General features: G+C 39.4%; 2 protein-coding genes across 12 annotated transcripts in view; one reads left to right on the top strand and one right to left on the bottom strand.

Annotated features, from left to right (window-relative positions):
- Relch (RAB11 binding and LisH domain, coiled-coil and HEAT repeat containing) overlaps nucleotides 1–7,839 on the bottom strand; it is a 90,547-nt gene extending 82,708 nt beyond the window's left edge. For 5 of the 9 annotated variants that reach the window (XM_021197684.2, XM_021197681.2, XM_021197683.2 and 2 more), the window contains exon 1: nucleotides 7,067–7,839. In XM_021197684.2, the coding sequence (XP_021053343.1) occupies nucleotides 7,067–7,592 (526 nt within the window). In that variant the 5' untranslated portion in view covers nucleotides 7,593–7,839. The remainder of the gene's footprint in view (nucleotides 1–7,066) is intronic. The other 4 variants (XM_029538323.1, XM_029538324.1, XM_029538325.1 and 1 more) reach the window with 1 other exon arrangement.
- A 196-nt stretch (nucleotides 7,840–8,035) lies between these two features.
- Nucleotides 8,036–17,822, top strand: part of Pign (phosphatidylinositol glycan anchor biosynthesis class N) — a 126,016-nt gene continuing 116,229 nt past the window's right edge. The window contains exons 1-6 of one of the 3 annotated variants that reach the window (XM_021197588.2): nucleotides 8,036–8,200; nucleotides 12,347–12,416; nucleotides 12,713–12,832; nucleotides 13,716–13,964; nucleotides 14,779–14,900; nucleotides 15,570–15,668. In XM_021197588.2, coding sequence (XP_021053247.1) covers nucleotides 13,744–13,964; nucleotides 14,779–14,900; nucleotides 15,570–15,668 — 442 coding nt within the window. In that variant the 5' untranslated portion in view covers nucleotides 8,036–8,200; nucleotides 12,347–12,416; nucleotides 12,713–12,832; nucleotides 13,716–13,743. The remainder of the gene's footprint in view (nucleotides 8,201–12,346; nucleotides 12,417–12,712; nucleotides 12,833–13,715; nucleotides 13,965–14,778; nucleotides 14,901–15,569; nucleotides 15,669–17,822) is intronic. The other 2 variants (XM_029538979.1, XM_029538980.1) reach the window with 2 other exon arrangements.

The raw sequence follows: 17,822 nt of genomic DNA, 5'->3' as shown, positions 1-17,822 counted from the left end.
AGTCCTGACTTCCTTTAGTGATGAAGAGCAATGTGGAAATGTAAGCTAAATAAACCCTTTCCTCCCCAACTTGCTTCTTGGTCATGATGTATGTGCAGGAATAGAAACCCTAAGACCCAGGTACCAGGAGTGGGTATTCCTGTGACAACCTGACCATGTTTTGGGGAGGACTGTGGAAGAACTTTGGAACTTTGGGCCAGAAGATCCATTCTGTGTCAAGGGCTCTGTGAGATATTGGGTAGGAGCTTGGAAGATAATGTTGAGAACAGTGCAGAAAATGGAGGCCTGGCTTGTGAAATTTCAGAGGGAAAATTAAAGACTCTTTTCAGGGCCATTGCTATTTTGGATTGTGAAGATTCTGTGGTTCTGGTTAGCTGGGGCTGAAGAATCAGCTGTGATTAACAAGATACCAGAAGTACTGAAGTGAAAACTTTGCATTACTGGGACTATTGATGCTGGTTAGCTGGAGCTAAGAAATTAGTGGTGATTAAGAAGTGACCGGCATCATTGAGTTGACATCTTCCGGGAAGTGTTTTCTGAGACTACAGAGTCTGTGTTCCAGAGATAGCCAAGGTTACCTTGGGCTGTGGCTGGACTTAATAATGTGTAAGAGTTACCCAGGTGGTACTGGTTTTGAAAGCATGAAGGGGTCACGAAGAGCAGCTGAGGCTTGGAACTGTGAGAGGCCATGGAAGGCCATTAGTGAAGGTGCAGCCTCAGTTGCAACTGATGGCCCAGGATTGAAGGGGTCATGCATTGTTTTGGATATGCCGGTACCATGAGATGACCACCAAGGACAGCAGCAGCAGTGGAGTACAGGCAGCTGAAGCCTAGAAGACAATGTGTGTGCTATTATGGGCATGGCTGGAGAAATGACCTAAGTCCTTGGAGGAGCCCAGAAGATGGTGAGTTGGATCCCAGACACTGGATGGTTGGAGATTGATTTTTGCTTTTGATTGTGACTGTGCCCTGGTATTTTTCCCTCTTGAAGGAATAAAGTATTTTAGTGGAGCCCACAGTTAAGAGACTTTGAATTTTAAGATATTGGACATTTTAAAGGGATTGAACTTTAATATACAAGACTGTGGGACTTTTAAAATTATTTAGATCTTGGGGGTGAATAAGAAACTAAGGGTTGAGACTTACTAGTGATGTGTTTGTGTGTCAAGTTGACAAGGGGTCAGTTGTACTGGCTAGTTTTGACACAGGCTGGAGTTATCACAGAGAAAGGCGCTTCAGTTGGGGAAATGCCTCCACGAGATCCAGCTGTAAGGCATTTTCTCAATTAGTGATCAAGGGGGAAAGGCCCCTTGTGTGTGGGACCATCTCTGGGCTGATAGTCTTGGGTTCTATAAGAGAGCAGGCTGAGCAAGCCAGGGGAAGCAAGCCAGTAAAGAACATCTCTCCATGGCTTCTGCATCAGCTCCTGCTTTCTGACCTGCTTGAGTTCCAGTCCTCACTTTCTTGGTGATGAACAGCAGTATGGAAGTGTAAGCTGAATAAACCCTTTCCTCCCCAACTTGCTTCTTGGTCATGATGTTTGTGCAGGAATAGAAACCCTGACTAACACAACAACTTAGTTAACTTTTATAACTCCATGCAGAAGTGTTACTACCATCAGAATTTTATAGCGAAGAAACAGACCTGCAACTCAAGAGATTTCACATGTAGGGACTTCCTTTCAGAAGAAAAAGAATATGTGACTATGTTATCAAGAACCAGTTCAGGAATGTAGTAGGCACTAAGCAAATGTGACTAAGATTAATTACTTACAAAAACAGGTCTGTGAGGCAGAAAGAAGCCTACAGGAAAGACTTTACTGCTACACACACACACATACACACACACACACACACACACACACACACACACACACACAGGCACACATACATATATGTATTTAAAAGTCATTTAGTAGCTGGGCATGGTGGCGCATGCCTTTATTCCCAGCATTTGGGAGGTAGAAGCAGGTGAATTTCTGAGTTCAAGGCCAGCTTGGTCTACAGAGTGAGTTCTAGGACAGTCAAGGCTACACAGAGAAAACAACAACAACAAAAAAAGTCATAAAGTAGACAAAACTGGAGGCAAATTCTAAAAAAGGTCACTTTATTTTTCCTGGAATGCAAACTTTTGCTAATCATAAAGTGTGTCAGAAAGAATTGTTTTGGGAAGGAGGAAGTAGCTTTGAATAGTTAACCAGCCAGCCAGACACTCCAGCTTTGTAATTATGGCTATTCAGGAGGCTGGGCCAAGAATTCAAGATATGCCTCTCTTCCACAGAAAGAGTTCAATGGCTACCTGGTAACCCAGAAAGATCCTGTCCTAAGGGGGGAGGGTGGATGGAGAAGGAAGAAAAAATGGAAAGAAGGAAGGAAACAAGGAAAGGAAGGCTGGAGAATATCTAACTTTGTGGCAGAAGCTTGTAGCATGTGTGGGGTCCTAGGTTAATTATTAAACTCTGAGGGTAGAGGAGAGGGAGAAGAGTTAACATAAATGTCATTAAGAATTGTTCTTTGCTTTAAATAAGCTATTAGGATTGTCATATATGTAGACACCAACATGATCAGTAACTTTATAATAAACAAGCTAAAAGTAGAATTATTATCTTCTAATCTGTAGCCAAACTGATTTAAAGTGAAATTTAAAAAAAAAAAAAAATCAAGAAAGAAACACATATAGGGCAGAAACTAATACCTAGACTCTATAAAGAACTCTACAAATTAGAACACCAAACAAATTATCAAGTCTGCAAATGGGCTAATGAACCAGACAGACAGTTCTCAAAAAAATAAATAAATAAAGCAAGTGACCAGTAAATATCTGAAGAAATGATTAACGTCTTAACATCTTTAGTCTTCAAGGAAATTAAAAGTAAAACTGTTTTGAGATTCCATTTATCTTAGTGAGCATGGCTATTGTCAGGGCTTAGAGAGATGGTTCAGTAGTTAAAGAGTCTCTGTTGTTCCTGTAGAGGACATAGGTTTAGTTCCCAGCATCCACACAGTGGCTCACAACCATCTGTAACTCAAATTGCAGGTGTCTGATACCCTCTTCTAACCACTACAGCTACACAGTGTATAGCATATATGCAGGCAGAACACACTCATACACACTAAATGTAAAAGGAAAAATATTAAAAATGGTTATTACCAAGTAAAACCAGCAAATATTGGTGAAGATGTAGGGAAAGAGGAAGCCTTATATACTATTGATGGAAATGTATGCTCATATATAGTCATTATGGAAGTCATTGTGGAAGCTCCTAAAAAAATCCAATAGAGCTATCATATGACCCAACTGGGCCACTTGTGGGTATATAAACCTGAAATATTGTCAACACACCATTGAGATTCTTGCACACACATACACACACACACACACACACACGGATGACAAATTTTTGTAGAAAGAAAAATGAAATCACGGTATCTGCAGGAAAGTGGATGAACTATAGTTCACTATGTTAAATGAAAAATAATCCCAATTCAAAAAGACAAATACCATATTTTCTCTCATCCATGGTCTTTAGATTTAAATTTATATATGTACATATGGGCTATATGTATGTAAAAAAGAAAAATAAAATTAAAAAGGAGACCATGGTAGGCAGAAGAAATTATAAAGGGCTGTGAGGGAGAAGAAGTAATGGAACAAGCAGAAGGGAGGACAATTTAGAGGGAGGGAAGAGGCCAAACCAACAAGAGAATAGCAGGGAGAATTGGTGGGCAGCAGTTAGCAGCATAGACGTGTGAAATTCCATTATAAAACCCATTACTCTGTATGCTAAAAAAGTAGGGACAGTGAGCTACCTCAAGTGGGTAAGTGTGACAATCTGAGTTCCATTCCTGGAACTCATGCAGAAATGGAAAGAGAAAATTAAAATCTGCATAGTTGTCTTTTGGCTCTGCTTGTGAGTACATACAAATATACATTAAATAAATAAAAAATTTTAAAATTAATTTTACTAGTTATCTTGCATTGAGGCTTTCATACCCTCTGCCTTCCTCCATTTTTGAAAGTTCCACATGTGCCTTTTTATTTGTGACACATTCACTTAACAACTATGTTTATATGACTTGCCTCTCTACTACATGCTAATTTATTTCATACTTCTTATTTGTCTGTTTTTCAAGACAAGGTTTCTCTGTGTAGTCCTGGCTGTCCTGGACCTTGCTCTGTAGACTAGGCTGGCTCCAAACTCAGAGATCTGCCTGCTGAGATTAAATTTGTGCACCACGACACTGGTTTCATTTCATACTTTTTGATCTTATCTATTTCTGCTAATATTTTATACCTTGTACATAGGATTACTTCACATTTGTATCCCAGTACAAAGAAATTTATAAATCTGTATCAGTAATAATAGTTAAGTGGGGGAAAAATAAAGTAAAAGGAAAGATGACAAGATCAAAGCATAGGATAAGGGTAAAACTGGTGGTTCAGATGCAAGCTTCAAGTATGAGCTAAAGTAGCACGCAAATACAGAACCGAGAGATGGCAGAAATTACATAAAAAAAATCTGATGACATTACTTTGAGCAATCTTATACCTCCATAACAGGACTAGCAGGTTTTAAAAACAAACTGACCTGTAATTTTTGAAATGGGCGAGACAATATCGAAGGCTACACCCATGCTTACAACTTTTATTCTCCCTTAGGCTGAACCATGCATGCTGTTACCAGAAATATCACAAGCAAGCATGTAGCTAAGTTTCTTGATCAACAAACTAATTTGGCCTTCTTAGATGATTTGATAGAGAATAGTTGATAAATTTGCATGGATCTGGTTGGTAGTTAATGTAGAAACTCACAAATGATCAGGGAATGCCAGTGGAATGCAAATGAGAAAACTATACCATACACCCCTAACCCCACCAATGCCTTTCAATAGCCTGTTGCAAAAGAGGGGCTCCGAAAGACTCTAAGAGCCAGAGGTTAGGGAGGACCAGAGCAAAACAGTGTCTTTTGGACATGACCGGAATGTGGCACCCATGAACTCACAGCTGCTAACCAGTACAAGATCAAGCCAATCAACAATGAGCAGGGAAGGACTCACAGGTCCACACAATTACCTGAGGAGCCAGGGAGACAGTTGGTGGCTTCTCAGGAAGAGTCAGTTCTTTAAGGGCATGGCCTATGGTAGGGTAACCATGCTCCAGTGAATGGGCTCACATCCTTGAGTATATGGGTAGCATAAAGGACTTGGTGGGTTATATAAAAAGAAGAGAGGGAAGCATGAAGATGATGAGTGAGGAGTTAGGGAAAGAAACAGAAGATGGATATGAATAAAATATATTGTATTAAGTTCTGGAAGATTTTAAAAATTTCTGTTAAAAAACATTCTTGGTTCCCTGTGGAGGCTTAGCTGATGATCCTGGATTGCTTACAATCACATGCACTGTGACTGACTTAACTTTGAGTTTAATGCTGCAGTGTAGCTACCTTGATGAAATGAGAGTGATACTCCTATCAGATCATTCATATTATCTCACCTTAATACGGTGCAATGTTTTCTCAATTCATCCATTATGTTATTTTTTATCACCTCACTTGCCTTTTGTGTTAATTGGCCATTTTGAGTGAAGACCTACTCTGAATTAATAGTTACTTTTCTTAATCATATACTGAAAAAAACTTAACTTTTGCTGAGTTGTGTCTTGAAGCAGACATAATATATAGCTGTGGTAAAAAAAAAAATCAATGCTATGATAGAGATCTAAGTTCAAATATTAGATCTGCCACTTAAATGATAAAATATGAAAAGTCCTCATTTCTCAATTAGTAGTCATGCACCTGAAAAATGAGAGAGGCAGGAGCTCCAAGCTAATAACTAAAATGAATCAAATACAAAGAAAGAAAGAAAGAAAGAAAGAAAGAAAGAAAGAAAGAAAGAAAGAAAGAAAGAAAGAAAGAAAACTAAAGGCTATGATGTAGGTTAAAACTAAGTCTGGGATGTACATAAAGCACTATATATAAAATAAGTGAAAATTTGAGTCCCAGTGAGATAGTTTGTCAGGTGACAATGATAGATAATTTAGACAGTTATAAAAGAAGGAAATGTGCTTAGGATTACTCTGATAGAGAATTCACCCTTCCCAGTTTTTTGACATCAAACTTTAGCAACTTCAAGCCTCTGGTATCATGCAAAAGTACAGACAGTTAGAAATCAATCAGGCTTATTTATTAGTAAATTCCAGCTGCGTTCACAGAACTACCAAAGTATTACCATTAGTATGGAAAAATTTGATGCCTCTTAAAGATGACACTGAGAATTCTCATTAAAGCTTATATATAAATAATGACTAGGCCAGTGATTACTCTGCTAAAAATGATTGTAGCAAGAAAAGAAAGAAAAAAGATAAGTGAGAGTCACTTATTCAGTGAAAAACACTAGTGCTGCTATGTTGAAAAAGAAAGCTGGTAGATCCTTGACCTGTTCGATCCACAGCTTTCCTGTAAACCGAATACTACTGAAATTGGGGTAGTGAAACTGAATTAGGTGGATATTATTCAAACAGAAAACATTCTATGAAGCAGACACATCCCACTTCCTTCTTTTTATTAGCATATATTAGTGATACAAAATAATGGAAAAGCAAAGACAAAAGATCTTCAGTGGATTCAACTTCAGTAGAGAGTACCGACATTTCCTGTTTGTTCTTTTTCTTGAGTCAAAGAATTACTAAGAAACATTTATTTCCTCATAGTGTGATTCAACAGCCTGGGGGAGGAGGGGAAGGAAAAGTGCCTAGAGAAAAATGCCAAGTAATAAGGAAGCTTTCTAGAGTGTCATAATAGTCAATTAACTGGAAACCCTGATGTTATAGGTCCCAACACCAACGGGGAGCCAGGAGCTGTGCAACACCTGCCAAAGTTCGGAAACCGATACAAAGAAGAGCTACAGCAGGACCTTTTTGCTAGCAGTACACAGGATACCTCTCATCTCACTCAACATACTCTCCCGCCTCAAAACGACCCTCGACTCAGTGCCCTCCCACAATCCCCTTCAGCTGCTCGCCACCTCTAATCCCTCGTCTGCAGGTGTGACAGGCGACGCCTACTTACTGAGCTGTCCTCCGCCCGACGTCGTACTCGGTTCCCGACCTCCAGCGCCTCCGACGACCGAGGCGCCAGGGACCCCGGGCGCCCCCATCCCCGGCGGGGTCCCACTCTGCCTCTCGAAGTTGCCAGGATTGGAGAAGTAATCGCGCAGCCGTGGTAGCTCGCGGCCGCTCTCCAACAGCTCGGTGTGCAGCTCCAGGGCCGTCAGCAAGTATTGATCGCGCAACAGCTGAGCGGCGATGGCATCGATCGACAATCGGGCAGGGGTCTCCCCGCTGCTCCCCGGAGCCGCCGGGGCGGCGGACGTCTCCACGGGGAGCCCCGGCCGCGCGCTGCTCCCCAGGGCCATGGGGTCCTGTGGTGACAGCGAGCCTGCAGAACCGGGATCTAGGCCGACCCCGGCACCCAGCCGAAGTCCTGCCCGCCGGTCCTCGGTGGCCGCTACCTCGTCGTCGTCCTCATCCGAATCGCTGAGGAAAGGATTTACTCCGCTACCACTGCCACCACCTCCGGGCGCCATCGCCGCCATCTTAATCTGTCAGGAGTGTGGGTGTTCCCCCGCTTGGTCCGACAGGCCCTCAGCCTGAATCCCCGTTACGTCCCGAGAGCCGCCGACTACCAGGGCAGCCCAGGCCGACCGCGCCTCTCCTCACCTAGAGACTAGGCCAGACCGGGAGGCAGGAGCCCGGGATGCAGCAACACCTCCCGCCTCAGCCGCCGCTGCACCAGTAGCCGACTCTGCAGGCGTCTTCCTGGTCTCTAGTCTCGCGAGAACTGGCTTGGTCCCACCTTCGCCCCGCCCTGTCCCCGCCTCAGCCCCACCCACCCCCGGCCTTGGAGTCGCAAGATCGAAGGAACCGCTCGAGGCTCAAACATAAGACCCCGCCCACAAGCTCTCGAGGATTGGCTGGAGTTACAGGACCTGGCCAGACAGTTATCGCGAGAGCAGCGAAGGCCTGGGACAGGTTGGGGGCGTTCCCTTGAGCAGTGGAGGTGGAGGTCGCCGAGGGGTTTGGTTTGGCTGTGGTTCTAGAGGGTTGAAGGGAGCCCTCCCGACATCTTTCACGGCTCCGGGTCCCGCCTTCGTTCTTGGGAGGCCCTGTTCCCAAGACCGGGCCTGAGCCGGATAGTTCCCAGGTAAAGTCCCGGGACCCTTGCACTTGAGGTGTCCCCACGCCCGCTGCCTCCCTTCACGCTTCAGTTTTGTTTTTGTTTTTGTTTTGTTTTGTTTTGTTTTGTTTTGTCGCTGTTTGCTGTCATCGCCCAGTTAGCAAGTGCTCTGGGCAGCGGTCAGAATCTGGCTTCTTTGCTCTTCCCTAGTTTCCCAGCCATCTGCTCTGTCCCCTGGAGTTCTGGCGATGGCATGGCCTCCTTGTGGTTGAGCGAGGGCGCCTTCCCGCCCCCTCCGTCCGGGAATAGGACCTAGAAAGCTGAAGGGTGCAGCTAGAGCCTGGACGGAAGTTGCAACCCTTGAGTTTCAAGATGCCTTTGCACCCATCTGGGAACAGCCTGGTCTTGGACGACAAACTAAGTTCTGTGTAAAACCTGGGAAATTAACATCAAAGGAACTTTTCAAACTATCAACGTTATCTCTCCAGTACAACTAAGTAGTCTGGGCCCCTTAAGTGGCCTGGTCAAGTCCACTGCACTAGGACACATTCGGTGGAACAAGTATCACCTATCTTTTCTCCAAAACCGTTCTTTTCCACAATCCCCTGAAACCTTGCTAAGTCCATTTAGGCTAGAATCGAGGTTTTCTTTGTGGATCAATCAAATTGTAGCGATTTTAAAAATTGTACGCTTTAGAGAGATTTGATTGCCTTTATGAAACATTTAGCACATAACAATACTCGTAGGTTTGGAAGATCATTTATCCTTTATGCTATTCCTTGATTGTAGTTTGAGGGGATAAGTTTCCCTGTCACTATTAGACTCCTAGCCCTGGTATCTTCTATTTTGTTACACAAAGAATGCCACTTTTTCCTGACTTTAGAATTCTTTTAAGTTCTTACTAACACCAGCTCCTAACAGACAACAAAATAAATAGCCAACAGTGCTAACCATCTGCTCTGATATATATAGTGAAGTATCTCCTTTACCTTTGTGGAAAATAAAAATAGAGCATTGTTATATGACCTTATGTCTGGTTATTGGTTTACATGTAAAGTATGCCAGCAGTTAAGTGTAGGTTTTAATTTCAGTTTAATCAGTCTCACAGGAAACTAAAATTTCATTTGAATGAGGCTCTGAAATGCTTTCTTTGGTTGTTATTACTATATCATTATTTGGGCTTTTTAACCCAAATAATAATAATGGGAGGGGGAATACTGGAGGTTGGGGTGGGTGGTTTAAATGAGCACGGGAGTCCGGGAGATGGGGAGAAAGTTAACACATGATAAAAGACCGTTAGGACCCTTGCTACATGGTGCAGTAATTTAAAAATAGTGTTAGTAGTAAGGATTTTTTTTTTTTTAAAAAAAAAGACTTTTAGCTTTCAATTCTTTGGGCTAAATGCTGTACTGTGCTATTTATTAATGAATCTGAAAAAAGAAATCCTCAGTAATGTGGAAATATTATAGAATGAGCAATACTTTATTATGTTTCACATTTCTTAGCAAAATGGGTTATCAGTTCTTACTTTGATATTGCCAAAGAGATTAAAAATGGAACCACATTTTGGAATGGAGGATTAGTGAATGGCATGGGAAAAACATGAGCAGAAATGTGTATTTTTTTCTTTGTAATGGCAATGCTTAGAAATATACATTTAGGTTGCCTGAGGAAAACTACTTAAAATAACAGAAGGGCACATCATGTACATATCATTTATTGTGAGACATTGGAAATGTTTGGACCTAAATTCTCCCAGCTTCTCTTGCATTCATCTGCCTAGAGGGATAATGAAAGTACATAGAATTGGGAATGTTCTTACAACAGTGCCTGGTAGCTGGTTGGCAGCAAATGTTAATATGGTCAGTGTCTTAGTCAGGGTTTCTATTCCTGCACAAACATCATGACCAAGAAGCAAGTTGGGGAGGAAAGGGTTTACTCAGCTTACACTTTCCACATTGCTGTTTATCACCAAAGGAAGTCAGGACTGGAACTCAAGCAGATCAGGAATCAAGAGCTGATGCAGAGGCCATGGAGGGATGTTCTTTACGGGCTTGCTTCCCCTGGCTTGCTCAGCCTGCTCTCTTATAGAACCCAAGACTACCAATCCAGAGATGTTCCCACACACAAAGGGCCTTTCCCCCTTGATCACTAATTGAGAAAATGCCTTACAGCTGGATCTTATGGAGGCATTTCCCCAACTGAAGCTCTTTTCTCTGTGATAACTCCAGCCTGTGTCAAGTTGACATACAAAACCATCTAGTACAGTCAGTTAATCAATGAAATACTGGATACTGAGGACATTTGGCAGGTTTTTAAACACAGGTATCAATGGCTAGCAGAGCATGTGAAAGTTATGTCAGTAGGACAAAAAGAGGCAGCAGCATGAATTTAGGGTCTGAATTTGAAAGCACAAATTGAAAATAGGTTTAAAAGGTTTGCCTTTGAGTCTTAAGTTGAAAGTAGAGTTTAGTGGCTGACCTACCATCGTTAGTACTTCTAGTTCCTATTCTATAACCAAGGGCTTGTTTATCTAACTGCAGGTTCTCAACAAATCAGCTGATCCATCTTCCCGTAGGGTACTTTGCCTCTCAGTATCATGCATGAATAGTTTTAATGCACACACTGGGATATTAAGAAATTCTGCCCTCTATTTATAATTTATTAATAGTTGTTGGAAAATTTCTTTCTTCTTTGGAAGACTGACCTAGGTCAAAGCCTTTTAGGCTGACATCTTATCTGAATAAGTAAGGATAGTCATTGAAGTTTGTCTCTTAACAATAAAAATAGGATAGGTTTTTTTTCTCCTAAATATTTAAATCATTTATATGTTAAAATTATTTTAGAATTCCATAGTCTTAAATAGCCACAAATAATATAAATGCAAAGTTTGGTTGATTTAGTGTTTGATATTTTCTAATACTTTGTTAGTTTTTAAATTATTGTGTATATCTCACAAATATAAACTATATTTGTATAGGCAAATGCATATGTGTGTTTTAAGTTTTAACAGTTATGCACTTATTTTGGAAGTTTCCAAACAACTATGTTAGTGAAGTTTTCTTTTTTAATAATTTGAATAAAAAGTGATTACATTTATGAAAAAAAGTTATATAGTAATATTGCTGGAGAAAATATGATTGTATATGTGAATAGTCATACTTCAAATTACTGTAACTTCCTTCATATATAATAAATTACTTAATCATAAAACATTGGTGTTTGGGGGTTTATTTTGAAATTACCTGAAGCTTAACACACCTTATCCAGGAAACCCAAAGAGAGAAGCAAGGCGACCTCTAGTGGCTGTCTTACATATTGCCATTGAAATGTAATCCTATATTTATTGAGCAAACATGATCATTGCATAGTAATGTGATGGATGCTAATGATGACCTTTTCTGCTGTATTTGAATTATAGTGAAATGACAAAGGCAGACATTAAATCATCAAGTCAGTATGAACTAAACCCATAAATCTACCACTGAGCTAAATCCAAAGCTCCACATCTATTATTTTATTAACCACATAGATGCTATTAGTCAAAAATTGAAGACAAAACTACGTCAGTGTTTTCCAGTTTAGGATTTGTTAGCAAAGATTCATTTTAGGACAAAATGTGGTAATGGTACATGATATATGGGAGTAGTTTGTTTTTAAGAGAATGGTAATGCATGTTCAAGGAAAAAGTAAATGCTGGGGCCCACAAGATGACTCAGTAGGTAAAGGCATTGCCGCTAAACCTGAAGACCAGTGTTTGGTCCCAGCACTGCCTTCTGATCTCCACATTTGTGCCATGGCATGCATATGTGTGCATACACACAAAAGCACACATAGATGCATATATGCACGTACAAAAGCACACACAAGCATGCATATATGCAGGTACAAACACAAAATGTAATAAAATATTTTTAAAAGTTAATACCTAGTTTTTAAAAATATACAAATGTGTTTGCCTCCATAAAAATAGAGATAAGATAAAATTTTTAAAGAAACTATTGATAGATATTTGCTTACAACAGTGGTCCCCAACCTTCCTAATGCTGCAACCCTTTAATATGTTGTGGTGACCCCCCAACCATAAAATTATTTTTGTTGCTACTTAATAATAACTAATTTTGCTACTGTTACGAATCATAATGTAAATACCTGTTTTCCAATTATTTTCAGTGACCCCTGTAAAAAGGTTGATCCCCCAAAGAAGTCATGACCCACAAGTTGAGAACTGCTGACTTAGAAGGTAGTAGAATCCTGTCGAATTTTTTCTTTATCTCCATTATTAATATTTAGAACACCACGCTGGTACCTACTGTGTAGTTTAATGATCATATAAACTAGGAACGAAGCCAACATTACACTGAGAGATTAGATTTTGAAATTGCATGTGTTTACTAAGGAATCTTTAATACTCTGTTCATCCTAGGTTCTCTTAGAATAAAAAAAGGTGTCTTAATAGTTTGATCTTTTGGTTCTTTTTTTTTTTTAATTTGTTTGTATTTGATAAGCACATTTTAAGTGCCTCTTTCCTTTTTACAGGATATTCTCCATCCTTATGATATTTAATTCTTCAGACCAGGAAGAATAAGATATGTCCATAATTTTCATCTTTCATATTTTCCAGATCAAGGTCATTATTTGTACCAAATACTGCTTCAAGTAAGAAATTCTAGTGTTTCTTTTCTTAATCTGTAGACACATTTACCAATAACAAAAGACTGGGCTGGAGAGGTGACTCAGCAGTTAAGAGCACTGACTGCTCTTTCAGAGGTCCTGAGTTCAATTCCCAGCAGCCACATGATGGCTTACAACCATCTGTAATGGAATCAGATGCCCTCTTCTGGTCTGTCTGAAGATAGCAACAGTGTACCCATATACTTAAATAAAACAAAACAAAACAAAACAAAAGACTGGCTTGAAAAAGTTTTATTGTCACTTTGATTTTTGAGGTGTAATGGGACCCTATGGTACAGTATTATTTAAACATTTAATTTCTTGTGTGTAACTCAGCAAAATGGATAGAATGTGTGTTAATATTCAAGAGAGTCAGATAGTTGCCCCTAAGATGATTACCAAAGTTAAAAAACAAAACAAAACTCAAGAAATTTAAAGTTGTAGTTTAATATATTTAAATTCTAAGAGTAGGAAGTGTTGTGTGCATAACCAAGAATGTCCTGAGTTTTATATATATATATATATATATATATATATATATATATATATATATTTTGCTATTTAGGATTTCCTGTGAATGAGCCTAGCTAATTTTTAGTACCTTTTATTTTGGGTTCCTTTGCTAATTTTTGATAGTTTAGTAGGTAACTGAATTTGTTTTAGTTTATCAATCCTAGTTGAACTCTTTAATTTGGTGTACTATAACATATATTTTATTTCAGTATTATCTTAAGTTGTTAAACAATGTTTATTGTTACCATTGTAAATGAAGGCAAGTTGTTAGTTGTGTAGTATCCTGCCTTGACTGATGTTTATTAAGCCATCAGATACGTGGAAGAAAGATCCTCATTAGGTGTGTCTGTTTCAGCTTCTCTTGCAGGTAGCCCATTGTGGATATGCTGCTGTTTTTTGCTTTGGGATTGCTTATCCATTTTGTGTTCTTCGCTTCCATCTTTGACATTTATTTTACATCTCCTTTGGTTCATGGAATGACTCCCCAGTTTACACCTTTGCCTCCTCCAGCAAAAAGATTAGTGCTATTTGTTGCTGATGGCCTGAGAGCAGATACTCTTTATGAATTAGATGAAGACGGAAACTCCAGAGCACCTTTCATTAGGTAAAGATGCTGACGGGATCAGGGGTGTGTCTTAGACATGTTAGCTTGAGTTTAAGAAGGGATTATATTATGAATTGATGACCATCAGCTTGCAGTTGACCATCTTTAAATCCTTTTTAAAACTTGTGTTTGGTTTGTTTGTTTGTTTGGTTTTGGGGACAAGGTTTCACTATGTAGCCCTGACTGACCTGGGACTTGTTATATAGATCAAGCTGGCCTCGAACTCAGAAATCTGCTTGCTTTTGCCTCCCAAGTCCTGGGATTAAGACCATGTACCTCCATGCCTGGCCTTTGTTTTTTTTTTCCCACTTTAAAATTTGAATTTTTTATCACATACATAACTGTGGATGTTCATATTGTAGAATGTTTAGTTTGTTTTTTCTGAACAATTTGAAAATATGACAATGTGGCATTTCTCCACCAAACACTATACTATATATGTTAAGAAAAGGACTTTCTTTTATATAGCTGTATACCATCTTCACATCAAATAATTCTTACAATATAATATTCTGTATATCAGCTTTTTCTGTGTAACCAAACACCTCAGTTTTGTGGCTTGAAACACTTGGGTGTAGTTTATCTCATGATTCTCTGTAGTAGGGGAGTGATTTTTTTGTTCATATTGCCTGGGCTCCTTCATGCTACTTCATTGAATTGGTAGACAGTATAGGATTGGGCTCAAGTAGGTTTTGAGATTCCTTTCCATTTTACAATTTAACTTTTTGGTTTGATTCCTTGTATAAAAATCTTAAAGCCTAATGAGAGTTTTAATACTAGTGTATATTAATTGTTCATCTCAATTATCTTTTAGGAATGTTATAATGCATGAAGGCAGCTGGGGAGTATCTCACACGCGTGTGCCAACAGAATCTCGGCCTGGCCATGTAGCCTTGATAGCTGGATTTTATGAGGATGTCAGTGCAGTTGCCAAAGGTTGTGATCAGAAACCGTTTCATAAATAAAATGCTTGCCATATAAGCACTCTTTCCTACCACTGAATCATGACATCAGTTGAAAACTCAGTGTGTTTTTTAAAAGTTTTATTTGTGTGCTCTGTGTGTGTGTGTATGTGTGTGTGTGTGTGTGTGTGTGCATGCGCTTGTATGTTTGTGCACAATGTGAATGCAAGTGTTTATGGAGGTCAGAAGAAGTAGAATTACAGGTAGTTGTGAGCCACCCAATGTTGGTGCTGGAAACCAAACCCAGGTCATCTTGTTTTTCAAGGGCAGCAAGTTCTTTTAACCTCTGAGCCATGCCTCCAGTGATTTGAGATACCTTTGACAAGGCTTTGAATATGCCTTACTCACATAAGTACATCCTGGTGTTGATTCTGGAATTAAAATTTAGTCTGTCCTCATCCTGAACTACTGAAAAAGCATGTCTATATGGATGTGTGGTTTTATTAGACATTACAAGCAGGTATTTAAAGGTGATTATTTTAATAAGAAGTGAATTATCTACCACTTATATTAATAGGCATATAATATGCTTAAGAAAATCTATGAGTTTTATGTGTTGTCCTCAATTACTATTTGAAGAATGCTTCTTTCAGGCCTTATTTTACTGTGCACTTACATTATTTCTTGCTTCTTTTACTATAAGGATGGAAAGAAAATCCTGTAGAATTTGACTCTCTTTTTAATGAAAGCAAGTACACGTGGAGCTGGGGGAGTCCAGATATCTTGCCTATGTTTGCCAAAGGTAAGAGACATTGATTGTAATTTAAGTAACAAATAAGCCAAAATAAATGCTTCCATTTTTGCAGTATTGAGGATGAAATTCAGGACCTCTTAAGTATTAGGCTTAGTCAACTACACTCTATCCCTTGGCTTTTAATTCTTTATCTACAAAAGTTTAATTAGCTAGATGTGTTATGCTGCACACCTTTAATCTCAGCTCTCTGGAAGTAGGGGCAAGTAGATCTCTTTAAACTTGAGACCAGCCTGACCTCTATAGTGAGTTCCAGGACAGACAGAGGTGACCAGCAGGTGTCTGTTCTTTCCTTCTCTCATGTGGATCCCGGGCATATAACGCAGATTGCCAGACTTGGTAGCAAGTGCCTCTACCTGCTTAGCCATCTTGCTGGCATATATTCTATCTTTTTATGTTGTATTTATTTGTTTCTAGAGATTAATAAATGAACTCTGAAAACAGAAATGTTTTCTACAGTGGACTTGATTATCAGTTTCACAAACAGGGTTTCTCCTTTGTTGTATTTTAAATATTGCTATGTAACACTGTTAGTTTTTTGTTATTGTTGTTGTTTTGTTTTTCGAGACAGTGTTTCTCTGTATAACCCTGGCTGTCCTGGAACTCACTTTGTAGACCAGGCTGGTCTCAAACTCAGAAATCCGCCTGCCTCTGCCTACCGAGTGCTGGACTTAAAGGCCTGCACTACCACACCTGGCTACTGTTAGTATTTTTAATTTAATGGGATGATATATAATCCTATCATATAACAGCCTTGTAAACTTGAGCTCTGGTTTTCCTTTATATAAAATGTGTTGTAATAGTTATTACACCTTATAAGCTTATTTTTAGAATTAAATGATTCATTTGACTATCAAAGTGAGTGTTCTCTTTATGGAGATAGTGTTGGTGTCTGGTTCTTAATATTTAAATAATTTGATAAAAAAGCCAATAGATAGTCACATAAGTTTTTATATATTTAAACATCTATGAAAAAAATGACTAATCTATTTACTGTGGCAAAACTTTGTCATTTAATGTATATCATACTAATGTGTCAGTTAATATATTGAAATACCACATACAATTCACTGCATTGGAATTTCGATTTGTTGATTTGTTGAATTTGTTTATATGCATAAATCTACAAGTAACAGGGTATCTCTTTACTAGAAAATTCATTTATTTTAAAAAGTCAGCCAGTTGTAATTCTTGTCCCTGAATGATTTTAACTGGGAACAAAGACTGGTCACTTCATTTAATGGGAGGATTTTATAATATTATACATAGTGTAGTGTCTTAGAGTTCCTATTGTTACAATAAAACACCATGACCAGAAAGCACATTGGGGAGGAAAGGATTTATTTAGCTTATACTTCCAGATCATAATCTATGTACTGCCTAATTTTGTGTCAACATGACACAGGCTGGAGTTATCACAGAGAAAGGAGCTTCAGTTGGGGAAATGCTTCCATAAGATCCAGCTGTAAGGCATTTTCTCAATTAGTGATCAAGGGGGAGGTCCCCTTGTGGGTGGTGCCATCTCTGGGTTGGTAGTCTTGGCTCTATAAGAGAGCAGGCTGAGCAAGCCAGGGGAAGCAAGCCAGTGAAGAACATCCCTCCATGGCCTCTGCATCAGCTCCTGTTCCCTGACCCGCTTGAGTTCCAGTCCTGACTTCTTCCAGTGATGAACAGCAATGTGGAAATGTAAGCTCAATAAACCCTTTCCTCCCCAATTTGCTTCTTGGTCATGATGTTTGTGCAGGAATAGAAGCCCTGACTAAGACAATCTATTTTTGGAGGACGGAAGTCTGGACAGGAACTCAGGGCTAAAACTTGTAGGCAGGAGCTCATGTAGAGGCCATGGAGGAGTGCTGCTTACTGGCTTGCTTGCTTATGACTTAGTCTGCTTTCTTACAGAACTTATGAGCAACAATCCAGGGATGGTACCATCCAAAATGGGCTGGGCCCTCCTAAGTTGATCACTGTTTGAAAAAATGCCTTACAGCTGTATCTCATGGAGGCATTTCCTCAATTGAGGCTCCTTCCTCTCTGATGACTCTAGATTGTGTCAAGTTGACACACAAAATCAGTCAGTACACATAGATATAAGTGAAACTACTAAAGAAAATTTTTGTCTTCAGAAATCAAAATATGTGTTCAGAA

Source organism: Mus pahari, chromosome 5, assembly GCF_900095145.1.
Source record: "Mus pahari chromosome 5, PAHARI_EIJ_v1.1, whole genome shotgun sequence".
NCBI lineage: Eukaryota > Metazoa > Chordata > Mammalia > Rodentia > Muridae > Mus > Mus pahari.
Note: the sequence above shows the minus strand (reverse complement) of the source record. Positions and strands in the feature narration are given on the sequence as shown.